At 45.9% G+C, this 25,247-nt stretch overlaps 1 protein-coding gene across 16 annotated transcripts in view; it reads left to right on the plus strand.

Annotated features, from left to right (window-relative positions):
• ARAP1 (ArfGAP with RhoGAP domain, ankyrin repeat and PH domain 1) overlaps window positions 1-17,182 on the plus strand; it is a 720,258-nt gene extending 703,076 nt beyond the window's left edge. For 14 of the 16 annotated variants that reach the window (XM_069203774.1, XM_069203773.1, XM_069203771.1 and 11 more), the window contains 4 exons: window positions 3,182-3,245; window positions 8,742-8,897; window positions 12,004-12,041; window positions 16,157-17,182. In XM_069203774.1, coding sequence (XP_069059875.1) covers window positions 3,182-3,245; window positions 8,742-8,897; window positions 12,004-12,021 — 238 coding nt within the window. In that variant the 3' untranslated portion in view covers window positions 12,022-12,041; window positions 16,157-17,182. The remainder of the gene's footprint in view (window positions 1-3,181; window positions 3,246-8,741; window positions 8,898-12,003; window positions 12,042-16,156) is intronic. The other 2 variants (XM_069203781.1, XM_069203779.1) reach the window with 2 other exon arrangements.
• Window positions 17,183-25,247: the final 8,065 nt, after the last annotated feature.

A 25,247-nucleotide genomic window follows, 5' to 3' on the forward strand; every position in this document is an offset into this window, starting at 1 on the left:
TTTTTAACATAGTGCAGTGAAACAAGGCACACTTTTCCTGCTCCCAATTCATTGAAAGGAGAAGATATTCTCTACAAACTCTTTTTTTTTTAAAGCTGATGTTGGGAAAACGCCTCATTGCCACTGCTTTTGCAATTGGCAAGTTTGACGTGCAATCCCTTTATGAAATGTGTGATAACAGCTGAGAGAAAGACTGAGGTGTACAGAGATTTTAATTTATATCCTATTGGTGAGCTGACCTGCCTTCTTTATTTTTGTAAACGAAAACATTTATTGGAGCTGACGTTCGTTCATCCCCTATGAGGAAGAGGCTGGACCAGCTTTTTTGTATCTACACTCATCACACATTTTGAGTGTTTCCCTTCTCCTTCTTCCTTGCTGGGCCATGTCTCCTTTGCTTTTCACCCACCTTGTCAGCGCCAGGACTGTCATGGGCAAAGGTGGTAGCTGAGGGTCGGCCGAGGGGATCTTATGCACTGGGCCCCACGCTTTACAGGCCTCACTGTCCTTCATTGTAATTGTATTTATATAGCGCTTACTACCCATAACGAGGCATTGAAGCGCTTTTAGGTGAGTAGCACGCTACTCCGGAACCCAAGAGGAATTAATGGTGGATTAGGATAGGGAAATATGAGTACAGTTTTAGTATTAGTATGAGTTAATTTGAGCAGAGTATATGTGAGTTAGTTAGTTGGATTGACTAGAGTAATGGAGGGATAGAGAAGGGAAGAATCCAGAAGTGTTATTTGGGAGTTTCTAGTAATAGGATGAGGCTTGGGATGAGTAAAGGAGAGATGGAGGAGGGAAGAGTCTGTGGCAAGGGGTTAGGGAGATCACAGTAGCAGGCGGGGTTTTGCGGGAGCCAAAGGTGCTCATTAATAATCATTTATACATTTGTAAATGCAAACAAGCCAGCTGTGTCCTTTATTAATGAGGCAGTTTGTAACCAGGCCACTTGATTCACCAGACACCATTTTCTTTAGCTTATGTGTACTTTTTTTATACTTAAAAAGAGGGACTGTGTATCGCACCAGGAAAAAACAAACAAGGTATTCAGAGGGCCCTGGGTTAAGTTTTGACCCCAGACCTCGCAGTTACTTCTGATAGGCTTGGTCAACGCCTCCCTATTGCCGAACACACAGAAAAAATGTGTCCCTCTTCAAACTCTGCCATTCCCCCTTCTCCTCAGCCATACAAGTTCAACCACTGTCTCAGCCAGTTTCTCCTCAGAGTTCAGCTTAAGACACTTCATGAGGGGATGTGGTTCGCAAGATGGATTTATAGCACAAATCAAAAAAGGCTCAAGAGATGCCAAATGCAATATCCAGGTATATTTAAAGATGAACGAAAGCTTAATGCTAGGCACTGTGACTTGTGCCATCAGTTGTTAGTGGCCAGCTCTGAAGTTTTCCCGAAGTGGCATTTGGCTGTAGACTCTGAGTTATATTGTAATTTTCATACTGCTTACTACCATTACTATGGCACCATAGCACACTCACAATGCGGGCACTGCGGTTTTGTGTGGATTCAGGAGTGCCCTTAGTCTGTTGTGCCTGTTTGTTGGTGTTCGGTTGTAGAGACCAGAGAACGTGTTCAGTGGTTTATATATTTTAGTGTGAAAGTAAGGAGTTTGATTTTGAAAGATCTTTCTTGAGTGTTGTGTGTATGAATGGGTGTGCCGTTTCATTCATTTGTACCACAGTCTGACAGAGTGAACTGGGTTGTCCTGTAACTCTGGGGGTGATTGCAGTAGGGAATATCGAGTCTGAAATATCAACTACTCACAATATTGTGATGACCATATTGAGGGACAAACTATTGAATTGGTAGGTGCAAACAGGGAGTGAAAGGCTTAACTCCACATCTACGTACCTTGAATATAAATATATATATATATATATATATATATATCTCCAAGGTAGCTATATGTGGAGATAGGTATAGAAAATGTAAGGAAATGTAGCTTTTGTTATTGTGGTCATAATATTGGAAGCCAGTGATCCCCAGCCTACACCTCTGGCCAGGGCCGACTTTAGGGCAGTGCGGCTGGTGCGGTCTTTGGTGGGGGGTGCTGCGTTTAAAATAACTTTTGGTTTAAAAGTGCAACTTCCTTGTTCATCCAGCAGTTTTCAGGCAACAATAAAAATGTCAAGATAACTCTGATGAATGTTTCTACTGGTGAGAGAGAAGAATTTTGTCTAGTGGCAGTTTTGGCTCATCATAAATAAAGCAGCGCGGAGGGTAAATGTGTCTGCTGCAAAAGTAGGTGCTCCATGCAGATCACAGAACTGAGTGTGAGTAAACTAGGAATAGCCTTATGCAGCAACGGCTGCTGCAAATCTCAAGAGGAGGCCTGGGGGGAGGAATAAAAAAAAAATAAAAAAAAATAATGTATCTTTTGCCGTCACCACCGCCTCCTGCCTCGTTCCCTCGATGTGATGTCCCAGCATTCACTGGGACACCAGCACAAGCTCCCCGGCAATCCTGGTGCTGCTTTCATGCCAAAACTTGCATGGAAGCAGCATCGCGATTGGTCTGAGCGGCTTGGACTGCCGCTCAGACACAACCCTGAGGTCTGTGCAGTTTCTCCAGCCTGGCTGTTAAACACAGCCGGGGTGGAGAAACCTAAGTGTGCATGTGTTTTTGGCCGGCATCAGATGGCCGGCCAAACACACATGCACATTTAGGTGCACTCTCTCCTCCTCCCGTGGCTCAGCTCCGCCCCTCCCTGAAAACGATAAAGAAATATTGTTTTATCTTTCAGCTCTTGGCTTAGCCATGGAGGCGAGAGTCCTTCCTCATTGCGAAGGAGCCGTCCCTGGCATTATGTAAGTCAAAGAGAGGCTGTGGAGATCTGAGATGCACTGAAGGGAGAGTGGTAGTGTGGGAATTCATAGAGAAGGAGGTCAAAGAGGGGGTGCTAAATAAGTCCCCGAGTCCCGGACTCGCCCCCCCTTCTTTCAGATGCATGAGCAGCATCCATGTACAACAAGACATTGCCGGAACAGCCGGCAGAGCTGCAGGATGTCTCCTCCTGGCCGGTCGGTGTTTCACACGTGTCTGGGGAGTTCTCCCTCTTTGAGCGTGTTTACTGCCTGCGCCTCGTCATGTTGCGCGCTCGCGATGCCTCCGGCACACGCCTGACCCATGTCTCTGATATTATCTGTTCTGCTCTTCACAGGTACCTGTGCTGTGACACCCAGCAGGAGATGAGGGAATGGTTCGCCACCTTTCTACACGTGCAGGTAATGTTTGCTCCACCAAGAAGCACAGGCCTGCAGCTTTGAATGCTGTGGAACATTTATAGATGGGCAGAATATAGAGAATATGCAACGAGAAGCATGCAGGCCAAGTAATCATTAACAAAACAAGAAACGTGGAATGCATACGTGCACCATTGTGAGCGCAAACAGGCGAATCACAATTCTGTATATTTGCACCACTGCACTTTAAACTCTCTACAAATCTTCCATATGTTTGGCACATTATCCCTATACAGAGCTGGAAACAGCCCAAAGTATCTCTTATTTTGTTCTAGGTTGAATCTGTTGCTAAATTAAATACCATTTAATTTGACTGGGTTTGTGCTATTTCATTTTAGGGTCATTGCAAGGTGTGTTACATTGTTTTCATGCTAAAATGTTAAACAGTTAAATGTTTGCACTGTGTAATCACTGGGAAGTTTATTTGTTGTGTTTGCAGCTATTGAAGTAAAAGGTGTTTTTTTAGGATTTCAGGGCACAAATGTGATGTGCTAAAGGCAAAGAGTCTTATTTGCTTTTTTAGTCAAACGAGAACCAAGACAGACGTTGTAAGTAGCTGGCGCTTACAGGGTTCATTCTTATGCCGCCTACTAAAGAGGAGGCTCCTCCAAATGAAATAAAAACACTTATTTTGTTATGGTTCAAACCGAGCTTTAATGAAAACAGTAGAACTTTAACAGAAGTCGCATGGGATTCGTTAAAAAGGAAAAAGTGAAGCTAAGTAGTCCTTGAAGGCTTAATGGCTTCTTAATGCATCCGAATAAAAAGAAATTAACATTAAAACAAAAGTTACAAAACGCATATTTAAAGAGCATATTTGGCGTCGAACCTTTCTGTTACTTGACACTTGAAGAAGTTTACAAAAACTCAGCATCAAACTGTGTTTTATAAGAAGTGTCCACTAGAGGGCGACAGCATGCCAAGAGTGTGCACAGAAGCTGATTGAACTCGATCACCTTGATAGATAAATCTCTGTGGTGACGCTGCAGGCTTACCAGGGTCTCTCCTGCTGCTTCAACTAAGGGATGGAAGAACTGTTGAAAACAGGGTTACCTTAGTCCAGGGGTCTTCAGACTGGGTGTCGGGACCCTCAGGGGACATCAAGTGATAACTGGGGCACCAGGCTCTGGCCAAAAGAAGCCAAATGCTGATAACAGGGCTTTGTTTTGAGCTCCAGAAAATGAGCATCATTAAACCACTTCCTAATGGGCCATAACTAACATAATTTGTAATTTATATCCAGGCTGCTAATATGTGTCGAAAGGGAAGGGACTCCAAATACTCTTCAAAACCCCCACCCCGCTTCTAATAATCACACTGCGAATACTTTTACACGTTAGTAAGACCTGCATTTTTAGGTTGAGCATACCAGCGCGCAAGCCGTGCTTTTTGACCTGTTGTAATCTATTCTGTGGACTTTAGCCATGACCATCTCACGCCCATCACTTTTATTCGTTCCTGAGCCTGCCTTTCAAAAATCCCTTGATGTTGTTGGTAAATGCTTTACGTTTGTCCCGCCTTGAGGCTGTTTTGTTACACCTTTCAGACTGACCGTGTTACATGTATTATTGCACGATTGGCTATGAACTTTAGTGTCTGCGCACTCCTTTTTTCTTTGGTCTCTCCCCTTCATACTCCATGGCAGCCACGGCGCTTTGAGGTTCTAACACGTGGTTTATGTCCTTTGATTTTAGTATGCTAACCGGTGCTCTCTCCCTCCCGACACCACCCAAATGCTGCTTTTTCACACCGTGCACCATGTACTAGCTTTTCACACTGACTGCAACGCGTGCGAGCCAGATTTGCCGGTGGAAATATACAGCGTGTTCTCAAGACAGCGTCCCCTGGACTAAGTTGATGTTGCTGCCTCCGACAGTGGAAATTTACCGCTACTTGCTTCTTGTTTATTATCTTGCCCCACACTATTTTAATTCAGTGTTTCCCCACTTGTTCACGTTCAGCGCCGTGTTTGTAAGTGTTTATGTTTTTGGTTTACTTTGGGGGTCATTTTCGTAAAACAAAGGCCCTCTGTGGCTTCATTTGCTGCACCCCTGCTGGGTTTGTTGACTGATGAAGTAGGTATATGACCTGGAACAGAAGGAAGGCATTAGGGTTCATTTTCAGAAATAGAAAATAGTAACCTAGATTTTTGTGACTCTTACCAAATAATTTCCGTGCTCTCCTGCCAGTTTGTGTTTCGCCTTGCACAGTTTTCTCATGAGTGAGCGCTCCATGTTTTCTCACAGGGTGAAGCAGATGAGCTCGTCTTAGTTCTGACTATCTCGGAATCCTGTTGTGGTGTCTATGGCTGCACTTTCTGTTTAAGAAACGTGGTGACCCTTCTAAAAGCCTTACTCCGTTTGTTTGGTTTCTAACAGACATTGCACACATACTTTGAAACTGGACAGTGTTCCCGGGCCACTTAAGTGTCCTATTCGACTTCCAAGAGGTAATGCACTGCGGAAGGGTGGATGTTGGCTCTTGATCTGGTCTTCTAATAACAAATAACTTAGTTGCCTCTTTATGCTCCAGGTTTGGTAATTATTAGTTACCAGGCGATGGTGAAGGTATAATGTGGAGATAACCTGTAGAGATCTGACTGGGGAAGGATGGAATGTGATGATGTAGGCGATGAGGTCAGATGGAACAGTGGGGCATTGACAAGAAGGCTGGGAGGGAAGGGGACTTAAAAGTGGAGCTGTGCTGAAGATGTTCTAATACCATGTACCTGGAATAAAAAAGAAGTTAAAAGAAAAGGACCTGTGAGAGGGTGATCTTTACATCGGCGATGAGGGACCTGCCGTGCAGGACACGGATTTATATGGACATCGTCACTTTTTTTTGTGCTGTGGTGTACTAATATTACTCCACTGCAGCAAAATCACATCAGATTAGCGCTTGCGCTACAACAGTGGGCAGGAACTTGGTCACTTTGCACTTTGAACGCTTTGCTAAGTGCTTTGTTCTGCAACCCTCAAACAGAGCGCCTGTTAATCTCCACCCGTGTCCTGATTTTGAACACGATTTACACCTCCTTGCATGGCACTCTTTTTGAATTCTAGCACTTTTTTGCCTGTGCACCAACTATAGGTTGTCTTACACATTCACCTCAGAACCTTCCAAGAATTATGAAGGATGCTTTTTGTTCCTTGGTACAAATATTGTCACGCTTTCTCTAGAGTTTGTGTTTAGTAATTCTCTGAGTTTGATGACGGAATGACAGATGTTAGCATTTTATACCTGTTTTGCTCTTTCCAGAGTCAGTTTTGGTTTTCTCGGGCTGGGGGAGTGGCCACAAAGGGTAGAAGACTAAGGGACTGTTTTTACCCATTTGTGTTTTCAGTCACAACTTCTGTCCTCGGTGCCGTGGCTGGATACCACTGGGTGGAAGCAGATCATGGATCTATATCCGGATACTGCTCTTGTTGCTACCCAGAGAAAGGCTATGGTCCCGGACTTTATTCTAGACCTTGTTGATGTCACAAGTAAACAGCGACTTTTCAAAGTTCTCTTTTACTGATGCTTTGACAGTTCTTTTTGCCAGTCCATGTCTTCCTTTGTCTGTGGGCATGTTTCTACCTGGCCCGCCTCCCTAGAATTTTGTGGCAGAGAGGACCAAATTATGCGGCAGAGTTAACCAATTTATATGGCAAGAAAAGTCCAGTTATGCATTTACAACGCCAGTAGCTCTTAACTCGAGCAAATGCGAGACCTTATTCCATTAAAAATGCTTGTTAAAACAACAACAGAACTTAACTGCAATGTTTAAATGAGTCTACACATACTTAGATATTGCCAATTTAATAGAATAATTGTGAAAAATAAGTAGGGGGGCGCGATTTATTTTCTTCTTTTCACGTCGGGAGGTGGGTGGTATTAAAAAGTTTGAAGACCACTCACTGCCTTGGGCACGACTCCTCTGTCCATAGGATCTACTGGCCCACGTGACGTTTCCTGTTTCCAGGGGTCAGGCAGTTCCAAGTCTCCCTATTCTGTGACTTTCCCTCTTCTTTGAGTTTGTCCCTTTCCTATATTATGGCTGTTTTGCAGTATTTCTGTTTGGATGAGTTCTATCCTTCCACTGCTTACATCCAGGGACATAAGTTGTTCATTTTCTTTTAGCACATGGGAGTGCGCGTCTTTTCTTGCTCGTTCTCTCCCCGCTTTGCTCCCCCCTCGCGTCCTGCTTCCCCACGCTCTGTGTTGTCCCCCTCTGGCGTGTTTGTTGCCTTCTCTGCCCATCTCTTTCCATCTTGGCTTTTTTTTTTTTCTTAAACCCCTTTCCACCAGTTCCTACGTTGCTTTCCTGCTTTGGCAGCGTTAATTTGTTCACCCCATACCGTTTTTTCCCGGCAACCACAGATTGGTACTGGCTGCTCCTTTCCCTGTAATACACTTATCAATTTTTTTATATTTTGTTCTTTACCGCTGAAAGATGTGTCCGCCATTTTAGAATGGTAATTTAAAAGTAAAAAAGTGGCTACTGCAGCATCATGACGTGTAACTACGCATATGTGGTGATACGCGCATATAAGGCATCATGTTGAGGATGCCAATTTTGGCCTTTTTTGTTTTTGCCAGTGATGTGCAGCATCAGCAACAAGCATTGGCAAAGTCAAAAGTTCAGTTAGTGCCTTTGAAAAGCGAGGCTTGTTGTCCTTACTAAGGCTTGTTAATTTTCCCCAGGTGGTTTGTTAACATTGTAGCATTAGCGTTTAAAGAGGCAACTCGGGGAATGCAAAATCTTCAGGCTCTTCAGTTCAAGTGTCCTTTTTTCCAATTCCTCATCACCAACAACAAGGTTTCCAGAACTTCCTTTGGTGTAAAGGTGTCTGTTGTAGTTTGAAGTTTATTGTATCATAATTCGGTGGATGGAATTTTGACCCCCAGCAACACGGGTTCAAGTCCCAGCATGCATCTGTGATTGTCCTGGGTGCTCGGTGAAATGAGTTTGGAGGCCTGGCTCGAGTGATGTATTCCTTTTTTGTGTTGTGTATTGGCCCACACTGAATATATTACATTCAGCAGCATCTAGATTTGAAGATAGAGACAGTGGCTTGCCTTGTGCCCAAAGCACAGGGTTAGGGATGCTGAGTTTTGTACACCCCCCAGGGGAGGTGTCTTTCCATTGCCAGCGGAATGTCCCAGAAAGTGTCGAGAACCTTTGTGGGAGATTCATTGGCTGTGAGTTATTAGTATCTGACTCATCCGTGGTGCTCCATGGCCCCAGTTTTCAAATATAAATAGCATACTTGGTTTCAAACCATAAGAAAACTTAGATGTTTGAACTTTAGAAGAAAGGAGCACCAAGAAGCGAATTTACCTGCGGACATGAGGTCCCCACATTCCTTCTAACAGACTGCACATGGTGCCCTCTCACCCGACCCTTTTACTCTGACTTGGTTAGGTAGGGCACAGCACTTTACCCCACAGTAACAAGTCAGTAACCTTTGTGTTCCTCTTCCCTTGTCTCTCCAGCACGGCGGGAACGTGTGGCCCTTGGAGTCGGCGCAGGTACGGCTGTCGCGGACGCACCAGGATTCGAGGTTGGGTAACATCTCTCTCATCCCGTTGCGGGGCAACGTGAAGGAGATGCGGAACAGCCTGGCCGCTTTCACTTCTGACCCGCTCGCTGTGAGTGCCAGCCAATCGCCTTTGAGGTTCTAGCGGTGGGTGGGAAGCATTCACTGGGCCCGCTCCCTGAACTTGTGTGCGCATCCGATGGAGTTAAAGTAAATATTGACAGTCTGTAGGGAAACTAAAACTAGTAGGCCTACCAGGTGCCTCCATACCTAGGAACTAGTACTGCCCCCCTGCACTAAACCACTCCACCCCCCTTTTTCCTGCTGATGTCAGTGCAGTCAGTTATTCATTCATCACGCCACTCCTGTGACGTGTGGTAGGGAAGTTAGCTTCTGGAATAAACTGATGAATGAGAGACTTTACCTGCTTGGATGGTGAGGTGTAGACTTATGCAGGCCTTCTGTGCGGTCTACTCACTGTGTTCCCTTGGATCACGGTTGATAGTGTGTTGCAGGTATGAAAGGTATGATTTTAGAATAAAAATGACTTCAAGAAGGTGACGGAGTGTGAAGGAATACGTGAGGACTGACAAGTTCACATGCATATTCATACATGGAAATCACATCAGATATGATGAATCTTTGTGGGTCAGTCCATCTTCATTCTCGACCATCTTCATAAAACATTGTACGTGCGTATGCAACAGGAAGTTCATTCTCTGGATGGAGACGGGGGGCAGCTGATATTGGCAGTGATGGACCAGGAGGGAGGCTGGGACAAGGGTGCCCAGTGTGAGTCCATGAAGGCCTTGATCAGTGCAAGATTTTCTGTATAGCCACCGACTACTGAAATGGGTCTGGCACGGGTTTGTTGAATGAAAACCTGTTGTATGTAGATATACTGAAAATGTGACACAGAACAGCCTTACTGGACATTGGTTGGACACTCCTTGGCTAGACAGATAAAAGAAGGAGGTTAACTGAGGGATGGCAAAAACAGCAACAGGATAGTATAAGAATGTAGAACAAAACAGTTGGAAGGTGAGCCCGGCATTGCAAACCATTTGCACAATCATTCTACCACGAGTACAACTTTCAGAAACATGTACATAGTTTACAGAACTCCCAGTTCGAGTTTTTGGAACTTATGATTTTTGTAAAGTGCCTATGAGATAGGTGATATATGCATTTTCCTGGGTACCTTAAACGATGCTGCTCAGTACACTAGCGGCACAGACCTCTACAGCAGAAGGTACAGTGTGGAATGGTGTGACACTGGACTTGAGCACTTCTGCTTGTAAAGATCTCTGCCATTTAAGTCAGCTGAGTAAATACAAACCCACCAGCCTCTCCAATATTTGTGGACTTTTCTCATTTATATCTTAGCATGTTGTTAGTTTTTCCCTTTCTCCAGTATGTACCTTTTGTTTATCTTCCTTTTCATTTGGATATTAAAAAATCTTTTTGTTTTTAAATGTTAGCTAGTGCTTCTTTGGGCACACATGAAGGTTGCGTGACCGGAAGGCAATGCTGTATCTAAATAGCTGCGCTATCCGATCCTTCTGTTCTATCCTGGTAGGTAGTGCGTGTGTGCAGATAGCCAAGTGGCTGTTTTGGACCATATGCTTGTCAACTAGTGATAATTTAATTAGTTGAAACAAGTACATTTGTGCTTGGGTCAAAGTGGCCATTCTGACTCCTCCTCTTCTGTATGTGACCCCCTCTGTCCCCTTTCACTGTGGGCTCTTTCTGGGATACATCACCTTGTGGGCACACTTCTTTCCCAGCTTTAGCACTAGGCGGTCTCTTAATCTGGCCTGATCATGGGACCTCAGACCTCCAGATGAATTGATTGCAGTTTGAGAACCAAATGAATCAATGTGCGGTGGTGGCAGGAGAAGAAATGTCACGATGTATAGCAAAGCCGTGGTAAGTCTTTCGCTGAGAGCCAACTCATGGTGACCGACTGCATCCCACCGCTCTGTGCGCCTCCCTGCATTCGTCAAGGGAAATTCAGCCACAAGGATCATTGTGCAACCCAACTTCACAAACTCAAAATCCCTGCCACCACTGTCCACTTTCATTTGATGGTACATAATGATCTCACCGCCTCGAGAATGATCAAGTCATGAAAAAACATCTTTCTATGCACTTTTCCTTTTCTTGGGTGAAATTCTTTCCGTGGGATCCTGGTGTTTTCGATCTCAGTGTGTTTGTAATCTATGAAGACGCGCTGCCAGAATAGAGGCAACAGTCACGCTTTCAAAGTCCTACAGGCATCTTCAGATGGCATCTGATTGAACCTGATGAAGGAGTCTTCCAGACTTTGAAGTGTCATGCCTTGCAAAATTGCATATCCAAGTGTATGTGTTGTGGCTGCTCTCCAGTAAATCTGCATCAGTGGCACTCAGTCGTGGCCTCCAACGCACTTATGGCTATCAGTGCACGGGAGGAGTTCCTTTGCAGAAATGGTTGTCACGAGGTTTGGAGGTTTTATGGGATGACAATATACTACTCCCCCCTGATGAGCTGCAGGCAGCACAAAGTGTGTGTTTGTAGTGAGATGGACTCACAATCCGAGGATGTGCATTAAGATTTGAATTGCTGCATTGATCATAGTGAAATGGGGCTTGAGACATTAGTCCATCAAGTCATGGACCAGATCAATTGTGATGTCATGCATTAGATGCAAGATGTAGACTACAAGGCCCACAGTGCAACAGGAGACCAGAAGGAGTGGGTTGGTTATGAAAACCAAGACACATAGTTGAAAGCCATTGATGTTGGTTTGCTGGAGTGCACCCACAATATACATGATTTACCATCTTAGGATAAAATTCTTGCTTAGGATGTGTAAATAACAGCTGAGAATGCTGTGGGTTACAGACTTCTGTTTTGGACAGCACTTTGGACAGCACAGCATTCAGGATTCTTCTCACACTATGAGTACGGGTTCCAAGTGCCGTGAGCACCCACCTTACGTGGAGTAACAAAGTGCAGATCACCACACCTCTGAGTTTTAAGTCCTCCTGGGGGAACAGCTATAGGGAATGCAGTGGCATTGTCCACCCCTGATCCATTGACATTAAACTCTGCGGCAGAGCGGCTTCTTCACAAAAAAATATTTAAATCAATAAAAAATAAGTAACTTGTTTACCCTGAAGGGAAAATAAATAAACAAACTAACATGCATTGTACTTGTGTCTTTCTTCTCGCAGTTCCTCAGAGACGTCTGAAAGCGAGGTCTAAGTGGCAGGTAATGCAACCTTTTACACAGTGTGTGGGCAGGTCTGTGGGGCGCTGGGTCATTCTCGAACGCTATTTACATGCAGCGCTGGGCGTTACCTTTCAGCTGCTTCAGAGCGCTAGAAGTTAACAATATGCTGTTAAAGGGGGGAGGGGGGTTAAAATCTGATCAGATAGAGTGACTGTCCATGTGGTATAATTAGAACGTCCTGCACACCCAGAAATACACGTCACTTCCGGTTTCAAGTGTTCTTGGAAGCTGATCCGACCACAATGTAACGGAGATTTCCAGTCGGTCAAGGGTTTATCCGGGGATTCAGAGACATTCAGCCGGAAACAGGAACAAAAAGAGATCTTGCGCTTGCCTACCACGCATGTGGCCCCCATGGTGGCGCCGACTTTAACATGACGAGGGATGCAAGTTTTTAGGGTGCGGTTTATTTCACGAGCCAGGTTTAAAGATGTTTGCTGATTGGCCAATGATGGGCGACACAAGGAATTGACTGGATGGAATATGAGAGAGTGTTCCCAGGTGAGTAAGGAATAGTCCCTTCCTGTAGACGCCATTAGATCAACGAATAACCATGCTAATTCGAGTTTGTAGATCCCTGGTGTCGGGAGGGGGTGGGGGATATACTCCCTAAAGCCACCAACCTGCAGAGAGACACTGAAGTAGGGATACTCTGGATAAAGGTGCAGTCCGGGACATAAGATTGTTAAACGTCACTGGGGAAATTTCACGCAAAGTCCTGAAAACTGAACAAGTTAGATCTGCTTTCCAGTTGAATTACGATGGGACTAGGGGTCGCAATCAAGAATTGCTGGCAAAGGTTTGTCAACCTGAGAAACTTCACAACTTCATAAATGTGCATAGTTTCTCTGCTTTGCAATTTTCCTTGCTGGTGAAATGTATTTTCTTGCCGGTGCAGGCCAATTCCCGTGCAAAAAAAGTTGTTTGTAGCTTCCCCCCCCCCAGAAAACCGCACTTTCGTTGGACTTTTGATTGCTGTGTTTTGTTAAAAACGTCCATATTAGGAAGCGGGTGGAGTTAAAAAAAAAGTCTAAAAGTTGTCAACGTTAAACTTTCCAAACCCATTTTGGAGGGCCACTGTGTGCACCCCGGTTCACGTGCCATGATGTGCTCCTTCCCTTTAGAGGGGCATCCAGAGTAAACACAAATAATAAACACTTGTCTTTATTCAGACTTGCATCGCTAAGTTACCTGCAGCCCACCCTAGGACGTTCCTCTGTATGATGATGTCTGCCTGGGGTTTGGGACCTGTTGTGACCTCGTGCCCCGGATACTCTTTAAGGTTGATGGTTCACTGAGACGGGTCAAGAACTGTCTGCTCACTCGCTAGCTGGCTACTTCCAGAGTAGCTCTTGATTGTATTACACAAGGGTTGCAAGGGATCTTGTCCAGACAAGATGGTCCTTGCTCATGATGGAGGCTACAAAGCTGTGGCAGAGTGTGAGGGGGTCTAGCGGCTGGAAGTCAACAAGACCAGGCGAGTTGCTGAGGTGAGGCCTTTCCGTGTTTGTGCGAACCTTCGGGTGGCCTTGTTTGGCAGAACCAAGGTGCTCTGGTAGGTTTAATAGAAAACACTAATAGGAATGGAAAAGATGCATGTGCCTCCACTCGCTAGACCTGTTTAGTTGAGTTTACCTCAGTATCGGTACCCCCATTAACTACATACAGTACATCGGCCTCAGTACTGTGGCTCATGGTGGAGGGTAGAGTTAGGGTTATGGTGAGAGTGGAGGGCGCGGGAGCTGCAGCTCTTGCGATGATGTAGTTATGTTGGTATAGGTGCCATGTCAGTACTCGAGGTAGTTGCCAAGCTGAAGCAGTGGTATGGTACCCATGATCCTGCCATACGGCCATGTGATGATTTTCCTTCCAACATGACCCAAGGCTTGAATTTGCAGCAATATTATTTTATTGATTTAAATGTAGGGGGTTATTCGTTGGCCAAAGGCCACATCCCTAGATAAAAAAAATAATTGTAACGTAAGCAAAGCACTACCTGAGGTGTGGTTATGTGTTTTCATCCTTCCTAAGCATCAGTGCTTCTGTGGTGGGCATCTGTTTGCAGCAGTTGGTGTGTTTCACTCCTTGTTCTTCCAAGGACCCGCTGCTATTCACCAAATGTTTACTGTTTGCAAAAAGTGACCAGAAATGAACAACAATTGTCAGCCAGGCTGTCTTTTGGGACTTTGATAGACAGCATCACCAAACTCCACATCCCTAGATTTACTCATCTCAGAAGAATGGAAGGCAGTGCCAGCCCTGTCAAACCTCGAAACACAAACATGCAGGTTACAAACAGATCTATGCAAACCACCCTAAACTAGCTAACCTGATGTACTGGCTGACTGAACGGGTATCCGGGTTTATTGTTTATGGCCTGTGTATGGTGCCCTCCTAAAGGTTCACGCCTGTTCTTAAGTGCCTCTGTGACTGTGTGCAGCCTGACCCTCTGTATCAATCAGGCCGGCTGGTTCACAGGATGTGTTGTCAGGGCTATTTTACCAGCACTTAAACACCTGTAGAACTGTGCCAGCCAGGGGACAGGACCCAGGGATGCTTCTCAGATCCCTGGGGTGTGATGGCCTTCTTCTGTAAGTCAGATATTAGCCCTCGTCTGCGACCATCTCCTTTCTGGGTGACCAATGGTGGAAGCGCACAGCTTGTGAAGCCACTTGGTGCTAGCCCTGCATGGCGGCTTTAGGGCTGATGCTAATCTGGAGGTGGGGCGGGGAGGCTGACCCCAAGTCTAGGGGGTGTCGTGTTTAGCTTGAAAAGCGCCTGCTGCAGAGTTCCTTCTGCGTCCAGCTTTCAGGCAGCAATAAAAATGAATGTCTAGATAACTCCAAGGATTAATGTTCCTGCTAGAGAGAGATGGGGTTTTGTCCAGTGGCAACTTTGACTCGCCGTAAAGTAGCGCAGAGGGTTAATACACCTGCCGAAAAGAACAGATCTGAACTTCATATGCATAGCTGAGTGGATTAGTAAAACCAGACTTTACAAGTGCTTTACAACTAATGAAATGTATGTAACAGAGGGACTGGGGAGATGAGGGGCACTTTTGCCAGGTGGTAGTGAGGGAGTCTCAAGAGGTGGTCCCTTGGGGGGGAGAGGGCAAAAAGAATGTTGCACCTGGCACCATCAGTGCTAAAGCTGGCCCTGCATGGCGGCCTCACAGAGGGTGTGGTGGGGCTGTGGGATTAGTGTTGAAGGTAACCCTTCCAGCCCCACCAACTTCACAGGGACCGGGCAGGTCTCAGATCCAACCCCGCCAAATTTCCACGTGAGTTACCAATCAGTTCTTCTTTGTAGCATTTTCTTATGGGCTTTTATCAATGCATTTTTGTTTGCCTTTCTTTTTATTTTATTTTTCTATGTTCAGATTTTTTTTAATTAAAGTCCATGTGACTTGTGTAGGGAACTGAAATTAGTAAAATGAAAGGTGGTCTTTCCCCAGTATAGTATAATTGAGCGGTGGTCGGTGAGGAGTCATCTGCCAAAAAATGCTGAATCTCCCACCTGTCCAATTCTTGATCTCACGTGTGGGGCAGGGCAGTGTCCCTGATGGTGGAGCAGGCCAGGGGCTCTGCAGTGGTTGTAGTGCCTCCAAAAACGGCGAATGTTGCGCTACCTTGAAGTTTGAATTTTCTTTCTAAATTAGACGAAGCCTCTCAAATGCCAGTAAAGCCATCATTCTAATATAGCAGTAAAGGAATACTTCCTAAGGCTAGAGACAGAAGATGGAAGGCTTCACCTTAACTAAGAGCCCTTGGAAATGCTGGCTATAAGATGTTGTGGGTGGTAGCTAAAACATGGCGGATATTCCATAGGAGAACAAGGCTCAAGATTGTGGCAGGCCCTGGACCCCCGAGGCAGGCTTGAACCAAATGACTTAATATTCATCAATACTTCCAGAGTATGATAGATCAACAGTTGAATAGAAGGAATTACAAGTCTAGTTATGTGCATTTTTATTATTTTTCATATATTTATTTATTCTTTTAGGTTTTACATCACTTTTAGTTTAGATTATTAGGATGAAAGTATGCATGCACCCTGCGTATAAAGTGGTAATCATTGCCTGTTCTTGTTCATAGATTGGTTGTGAAAAGAAGAGGCCAGCCGGTTGAAGACCTGCATTAGGAAAGGGATGCCTTCTCTTCCAGTGGTAAGACAAGCCCTTAGACTATGGACCACTACCTAATGTACAGAAAAGAAGAAATGGCCATGCCCACTGCCGGAGCATTACATGTCCTCGCTTCGCGAGCAGTAAACCTTGAAATACTGGACTACATCAGGTTGGCCTGTTGCACATCGAATACATGTTCTCCGGTGAGGCCATCTCATGGTTACCATTTGTAATTCACATCTCAGAGTTAAAACTGGAATAAAACCATGCTCTAGCAGACAAGAATCACAAGTGGCACCAGAAACCTCATGGATCTTCCAAAAATGAGGATATCCCACTTATTCGCAAACTCTAAAACAACTCGAGCAGGTTGTTGTATTTTGAACGAAGCAATCTTTGTGTACATAAGCGTGATGCCAGTCTCAGATCACGAAGAGTCAAGGAATAGATATTGTAGACAATTTGTTTCCGACTGGATCTCTCATCTCTGAATATTCTCTAACCGTGTTTAATGACTTCAGAAGCAAACGAGATGCAGCCTAGATTCACTATATCCCCCCCCCTCAATATGCCTACATTGGAATTTTACATTTTTTAAGTGTCTCGGGTCAGGAGTACAATCACTTTTGTAATTGTTCTGTTCTCAATGTCCTCATGCCGCTCTCTATTGCTCGTTTCTCCCGGCATCTCAAAACTTTTTCATCAATTTATTTCAATCGGTACCGAAAACCAGTCAAGACATTAAAGGCTGAGCTCCACATTGTGCCTTTTTGGAAAATTGAAGGTTGTTTTTTGAGGACTTTTACTTCCTTCACATGTGGTGCACACTGCTATTCCATGAGAACTCTAAAGATTTGGGAAAAAGGATTGGCACAGGGACACAAAGTGTGATAAATTGTCTTGGACTCCTTTGTGTCCTAGAACCTGTGATTTGTGTCTATTGCTGTACCATACATTTGCAAAGCGTCCTTATTAAATTGTTTATTACTGTAAAGTACGTCCGCGGTCCTGTTTTCTAGTTCTGTGTCAGTTCAAAGAGGGAGCCATTTCTGCATTTTTCCTGTTTCTTTGCAGGTTGTTGTATGGTAGGGCAGTATGGAGCTCAGAGAGGTTCAATACAGTCCAACTGCAGCCTGGGCTGGGACGATACCTTAATACTCTTTTGGGTGAGTTCCAAGGCCCACCCAAGACCACCATTGGCAATTAGACTGTGGGTCCCTAGCTTCCTTGCAGCGAAGACCCCTCCATCTCCAGGGGGCTTCCAGTACCTTTAGGGATGTGTCGCCTGGCAGGGGACAGCATGGCGTTGACTCTGCCAATGGTTGGGACTCATCAGGGGGTTCTGAGTGGGCCTCTGTTGCCCACCCGTGTTGTCATGTTGATGTCAGGCAAGCAGTGGGTCACAAGAACTGGCTGCTTGAGCACTTCTAACCATGTGTGACTCAGGAGGCTGGGAGCATGCTAGCTTCACTCGCCAAAAATGATGGGCACATTTCAGGAACAAATAGGTACTCTGGGGTAGTGAGTGCATGACCTCCTTATCTCTGTTTCAAACACGGATCGGATTTATCAGGGATATATTTTCTCATATATTAGTCTTCGCAGCCCCTAACTGGTCCAGCTAAACTAAAATCGAAGACTACATTTGTTTATAAAGGAAAAGACGCAGGCTGAAAACATGGTAATCCCTGTGGACATCACACAGAGTCACTCTGACTGCGTTGCTGAAGTTGGACGTGAGAAGATTTAAATTACACTCACAAGCCTCGCGGTCTCCTTGGATAATTGTCATTTATTGAGAGATGCTCTTGGCATGGTAATTTAAATTCAACAGCATCTTTTTCTCATTGTGCCATGTCCCTCATAACACATACCCCAAGGGGGTGGTTAGTATTAGTGGTTAATTTGTTAAACAAACAAAAAAAGTGCAGATCCAAACTTTCTTAGGAGCCTGCCCCCAGCCAATACTTTCTGAATTTTATCTTATTCTTACAGGCTCTTTTCCTCCATGCGTCCCCTCCTCTTTTATGTCTCTCTCCCCCCCTTCTTTCTCGTGTTTCTGCCTCTCTCTTGCTCTGCGGTAAAGTCTGATGATAAAGCATACATCCAAATCCCCTACAATGGGTGCCAGTGCCCAGCACTTCCCACCCCTGGCACAAAATCACTGCTTAGTGTCCCCTCCATCGGGTCATGGAAACTTCCTTGAACTTCTGAATGAATTTTCCACTTATTGCTACATAGATTATATGTAGATGTGGGAGAATTTGGATTACGCTGGAGTAATCGGTAATGTCCCTAATTCTGCATTACCCTTTGATGCGGAATTAACAATAATAATGACATTATGTCCTCTTGCATAGTTAAGAGCTCTTTGGGTGAAAAAAAACCTACATCGAGAGCACATCTAGCGAGCGGCTGCTCACATGTCCTGTTGCATTTAGTGCTATTTTCCTAGCGCAGAATGCATCATTGTGTCCTTTGTTGATTCAACGGTGTAGTTTGTGCTAAGAAATTAGCGCCAAATGCTGGGAGTAAGTTTGGCGGATAATCGACATTTAACAAGTGCAGGCAGTTACTGTCACTCACTATTGGGTTTTTTGTTGCATGTAGTGCTATTTCTTAGTGCAAAATGCACCCACTTTGGACTTGAGGGGCGATTTTTGTCCTTAGAAAATAGAGCAAAACACAGAATTACTCTTCCTGCTTAATTCTGTGTAATCTCCTGAATTTTGCGGGTGATTCCACATGATTATGCTACACAGAATTATACAAGTTATGCCCACCCATAATTATATGGTTGCAGGATTGGCCGAATTTCATGCATTCTTAAATCACTGATTCTTATTCATAGTTTCAAAGTCGAGGTGGGCGTCTCCAACAACTTTCTGTCAGCAGATTGCAAAAAGTCTGTAACATATCCCGGATCACCTGACCGGAAAATTGAAATCTGGCAGAGCTCACTGCTCGCCCTTCCCATTTGGAGAGCAGGAATTGTTCGAACTATTTTAGTTGACACCAAGCCTCACCTAGATTGTGGCAGCTGTTCCTGGGGTTGCTGTGTGGCCATAATCTAGAGTTGGGAGGGAGAAGGACATGTTACTTAACACTACTAACTTCAGAACTTTTCCCATTCATTTATTTTCTTTTTCTAACACGCTGATGCAATCCATGACTTGCGTTCACAGTTATATTACCCCTGTGAAACAAATGTAATTTCAAATCCTAGGGATAAGTCATGCAGGGACCATGATGTAGACAACAAAAGGGACAGACTATTAGCAGTTTTCACATTTTGTCAAATTTGAAGTTATAACACCTGGATAACTTTCACTGGTACTGGTCAAATGGCACATAATATTTAGCTTAAAAAGCATTTTGTCGAAAGTATTTATTTGGAAAAATCACTAGTTTAAAAAGTTTAATTAAAAACCTGAGTTTTAAGTTCTAAGTTTGATGACTACCACAATAGCCATAGAAGCAAATTACCTCTAGGTCACAAAATGGACTAGGACAGGAGTTGGAATAATATGTACGTCCAGTTGGAGTAACTAACAGACAAATTAAGGGCTGGGTTGTTGTACACAGGTTGAGGTTTACTTGCTTGCAAGCTAAATGTGGAATAAACAATTTCGAAACCTTTATCAACAGGTATTTCAAGTTGAGGCTTGAAATAGAATTTGCCAGTATTGGAATGTCCCTCATTTTTGCAATACTGCTAAATTTGGAAGAGATTCCATTGCCTGAAGTTTCTCCATAGCTCCATTCCTACAGTAGAGAAAAATGGACATTGCCTCGATTTGTAGCATTTCCTCCAAACATTGAGGAATTTTTCATTGCCATAAAAAGTGATAAAATGGGCTGGAAGGAGATTTTAAATGTTGAACCAAGCAAGCCCTATATGTTGTTCAAAGAAAAAGTTGGAACTGTTCTCTTACATGCAGTTTCACCTTCTGATGAGTATTGTAGAATCCAAAATGAGTGGTAGCAATTTTTGCCTGCTCTTTAAAGGTGCTACTAGGATCCCAGTTGTGAAGGTTTATGAAAGATTGAGTGCTCTCCTGTTGTAGTGCCAAACAGTCATAGAAATAGGACTACTGTATGTGTTATGTTATGAAGATTTGTATTGCACACTAGTCACCGGTGAGGGCATCTAGGTGCTTAGCAGGTGTGTAGGCAGTGGTGTTCCTGGGTGCTAGTCAGAGTCCGGTCTTCAGCCGCTTCTAGAACGCAAGTAGCGGGGAAGAGACTGAGATTTTGAGGAAGGTCGTTCCATGCATTAGGTGTGGTGTATGCGAAGGCGTGACCCCCAAATCTGCATTTGTGTATGGTTGGTGGTTGTGTGAGAGTCCGGCTAAGCAAAGGTTTCTGGTGGGTGGTGGAAGTGTATGCAGGTGTGTAGTGCCTGAGTTGTGGAGCACTTTGTAGGTTCAGGTGAGTTTGAAGTGAATGTGTTTGTGGATTGGGAGCCAGTGGGGCTTTTCGAGGTTTGAGGTGGTGTGAGAGCAGCGCAGGAGGTTGAGGACGAGTCTTGTGGTGGCATTCGAGATGGTTTGGTGTCTGTTCAAGAGCTGCATGTTGATCCTGGCAGTAGTCAAGCCTGCTGATGACGAGGGCTTGCATGACTCTTTTCCTGGTATGTTTTGGTAGCAATGTGAAGATCTTTTGCAGCAGCTTCAGCAGGTGGATACATCAATCAAGCAATCAGTTTTTGTAGAGCGCGGCTACTCACCTGTGAGGGTCTTAAGGCGCTTGGGGGGGGGGTGGTTGGGGGGAGGTGGAGCCTCATCCCAAAAAGCCACGTCTTGAAGTTCTTTCTGAAGGTGGTGAGCGATGGGCTTTGTCTGAGGTATAGGGGTAGGTTGGTCCAGCTCTTTGTTGCGATGTAGGTGAAGGAGCGTCCTCTGGCTGTGGTTTTTCGAATGCGAGGGATAGTGACCAGAGCCAATTGAGCGGAGGGATCTGGCGGAGTGTGGAAGGAGACGCAGTGGTTCAGGTAGGCAGGTCTGACGTTATGTATGGCTTTGTACGTGTGGGTGAGTAGCTTGAAGGTGATTTGTTTTTCTGTCGGGAGCCAGTGGAGGTTCCTCAGGTGCTGGGAGATATGTTCTTGGCGTGGGAGGATAAGGACAAGTCTGGCGGCGGCGTTCTGGATGAGTTGTAGCTTTTTGATGTTTATTGTTGTGGTGCTGGTGTACAGAGCATTGCCGTAGTCAAGTTTGCTTGATACTAAGGCGTGGGTGCCTGTCCCGCGGTAGTCTGCTGGGATGTATTTGACAATTTTCCAGAGTTTGCGAAGGGTGTGCCACCAGGAGGAAGTGACTGAGTTTACCTGTTGGGTCATAGTTAGGGAGTAGTCGAGGATGATGCCTAAGTTGTGGCTGTGCTCAGTCGGTGAAAGGGGGGTGCTGAGAGATGTGGGCCACCAGGAGTCATCCCGTGCTGAGGTGGCATTTCCGAAAATGATGAGCTCTGTCTTGTCAGAGTTGAGCTTGAGGCATCTTTCTCTTATCCAGGTGGCAGCGGCTTACATTCCTGAGTGTCTTTGGTGAGGGGAAATGATGAGTTCTGTCTCATCGGCGTATGACACAATGTCCATTCCATGGCTTTTGATAATGGCTGCGAGTGGGGTCATGTATATGTTGAAAAGAGTTGGACTCAAAGAGGATCCTTGGGGAACTATACAGCTGACCTCTGTGGGTTTAGATGTGTAGGGATGGAGCCTGAGCCTCTTAGTCCTTCCGGAAAGGAAAGAGTGGATCTATTTCAGGGCTGTTCTGTGGATTCCTACGTCGTGGAGTCTGGTGCATAGTGTGCTGTGGGAGACTGTGTCGAAGGCTGCTGAGAGTTCGAGGTGTATGAGTGCTGCAGTGTGGCTGCGGTCTAGAAGTGATCGGATGTCGTCAGTGGCTGCAAGAAGAGCTGTCTCTGTGCTGTGGTTGCTGCAGAACCCGGACTGGGAGCTGTCCAGAGAGTTGTCCAGAGAGTTGTTGACTTTGAGGACATTTCGCAGTTGTGTGTTGATGGCTTTCTCCAGTACTTTGCCGGGTTGGGTAGTAGCGAGATGGGCCCGAAGTTCTTTAGTTCTGATGGGTCGGCGAGGGTTTCTTCAGGAGGGGGCTTACTTTGGCGTGTTTCCAGTCCTCGGAGAAGGTACCAGTGTTGATGGAGCGGTGTATTGTGTCTGGAGCTTGGGGAAAATGGATGTGCTGGCTCTGATGTAGATGTGGTGCAGGAAAGGGTCTGTGGGGGCTCTGGAGTGGGTGCTGTTCATGATGCTTTCTGTTTCTTCCGTGGTGAACGTGGACCAGCTGTGAATAGTCTGGGTGGGTTCTGGGGTGGGAGAGAGGGGTGTGGTGGTTTGGTCATAGGTTCTGGTGCTCGGTTTGTTTTCCAGGAGGAAGCTGTCCTAGATGTCTTGGATCTTGCGGTGGAAGAAGGTGGCAAGTTTATCACAGAGGTCTTGCGACGGGGGAATGCTGGTGGCTTCGGAGGGGGGATTTGTGAACTGGTTTATGACAGAGAAAAGTTCCTTCGTGCTTTGTGTGGAGGAGTTGATGCGTTCCCAGAGTGTGTTCTTTCTTGCATTCTTGATATGTTGGCGGTGGATGGCGGTTGCGTCTCTGAAGGAGGAGAGGTCTTCACTGGTTTGGCTATTCCTCCATTTTTTCTCTAGGCACCTGCGGGTGGCTACTGGATGCGTTGATGGTGAAGTGTAGGCAGCGGTGGACAGTCTAGTCTGAGGTGGAGATGGACTCAATGGTAATCCGTTTGCTTGAGGTAAAGATTGGGTCCAGTGTGTGTCCTGCGATGTGCATGGGTGCCCGAGGGTGGCGAGGTTGTCGAGGTTGTCGAGTAGAGCAGTGCGGTGTTTGGATCATTGCGGTCCTCGAGGTGGAAATTGAGGGTGACAAGGAGGAGGTAGTCGTTGGATGCCAGGGCATAGGGGGTGGTGATGTCTACGATGTCGGCAATGAATGCTGGGCGGGGCCCAGGTGGTCTGTAGACAAGGGTGCCACGGATGGAGGAGTTGTGATTGGTGTGGACCAGGAAGTGAAGGTGTTCCATAGTGGTGCACTGTTCTTCTGAGTTGGCCTTAATACATAGTGAAGACGTGTACTATGACAAGTCCTCTGCCCGGGCAGGAGGGACGGTCCCTCCTTAGGAGCTGTATCTGTCCGGGATGGCGATGTCTGGTCCCGAGGTGGGGTTGGTCCAGATCTCGGTTAAGAAGGAGATGTCCGGTTGGGCGGTGTCACTCAAATCCCAGAGTTTGGTGGCATGCTTGTGGAGGGAGCAGATGTTCAGGAGGAGGCAGTTGATGGGGTTGTGGTGGGTGTTGTTTCGGGGTGTGGGGAGTACCTTCTGCTTGTTGTGGCCGGCACTGAAGTTGCAGTTCCTGCACGAAAAAGGTCAGTGGGTGTCCTTGGGGGATGTGGTGCAGCAGTCACTGAGATGTCCGGTGTTAAGGCCGTGGAGGGTCATGGCGTCGTAATGGTTGCTGGCCAGGGGAAGGCTTGTCGGCGATCCAGGACTCCTGGTGCTGGGCGCGGATGGGCATGGACGGGTTTGTCTTTGGTAAACCTTCTGTATTCCCTCTGCATGCAGTGCATGTGGCTGCCATTAAGAAGAGGAGGGGGGTGGTGGGGTGGTCACCTGGGAGGCAGAAGGGCAGGAAAAGCGCTTCGAGGGGGGCGGGCGGCAGGAGTGGCATGGGAGGGAGAGTGACAGAAAAGGACAGAAAAAGAGAAAAACCAAAAGTAGAAAATGAGTCAAAGAAAAAGGGCAGAAGTATAGTAGCAGGAGTAAAGGAGAGAGTAAAGGAGAGATAGGGAGAGATACTTACTTGTTGATGGCCACTAGACCACCAGGGATGAGGCGCAGGCAGAACCTGCGGGTGGAGGAGGACCTCGATCTTGAACTGAGAGTCAGGCAGATTCTCAGTTCGTTCCCTGGCAAGGCAGAGGCAGCAGCAGCCAGAGGAGTTGGGGAGGGCAGCAGACGCTGATACATGAGGTAGTTGCTCCGTGGACCTGGGTTTTTTCATCCAGGATGATTTCCAGGTTCTTCGTGTGTGCCTTTGGGATTCGTGCAGGTCCTAGGTCTGTTGACCACCAGGTGGAGGTCCACAGGAAGGACTTGCTTGCAATGATCACAATTTTAGTTTTGGCAGAGTTGAGGGAGTTGTCTTTCTTCCATTTGACTACTACGGTCATGGAGGTGTTGAAGCTGCCTTTTGTTGCTAGGCACTTGTCTCATAGGGAGAGTATGCGCTGGGTGTCGTCCGCATAGGAGAGGGTGTTGATGCAGTGGACTCTGATGTTTCCAAAAGGTGTCATGTAAATGTTGCACAGAGTGGGGCCAAGCAAGTATTTTTGTGGGACTCCGCAGAAGAGGTTTTTAGATTTCAGTGTGTAAGGCGTCAGGCAGACTTTTTGTATTCTTCCTGTGAGAAATGAGCAAATCTAGTTAATAGCTGTGCCTTGTATGCTTGCTTCGTGGAGTCTTCTAACAAGCGATACATGGATGGTTGTGTCAAAAGCATTGATAAGGCTAGCAGGATGAGGGATTCTGCGTGTCCTCAAGGATCATTTTGATTTCGGCTGTTGCTGCAATAAGAGTAGTTTCTGTGCTCTGATTGGGTACTTGCAGGTGTCAGGGAAGGTGACAGGTGACAGTGGAGATTAGGGTTGTTTCGATGTGGGTGAGGGTCTTGCTGATGGATGTTCACTATGAGTCAAGGCTGTAGTTGTGGTGAGGGCATGGGTCAGTTGGAGCCCCAGAGTGAACCAATCTCAAGGTCCACTCGAGGGTGTTGGTAGTTTCTTTCGAGGTGATGATGTCCCATATTGTTATAGTCTTCTCATTGTTGTTGGTAGGTAGACTGATGTCGAGGTCGGAGGAGTCTGCTGGGGGGGTCAAAGCTGTTATAGATGGACCTGATTTTGTCGGTGAAGTAGTCCGACAGCGTGCACACGTCTTGTGAGGGGGTGATATTGGAGTTTGAGGCTAGTGGGGTGAAGTCTTTGACGATAGTGAAGATTTCTTTGGTGAAGTTGGAG

The sequence above is a fragment of the Pleurodeles waltl genome, chromosome 8 (genome assembly GCF_031143425.1).
Source record: "Pleurodeles waltl isolate 20211129_DDA chromosome 8, aPleWal1.hap1.20221129, whole genome shotgun sequence".
In the NCBI taxonomy this organism is placed as follows: domain Eukaryota; kingdom Metazoa; phylum Chordata; class Amphibia; order Caudata; family Salamandridae; genus Pleurodeles; species Pleurodeles waltl.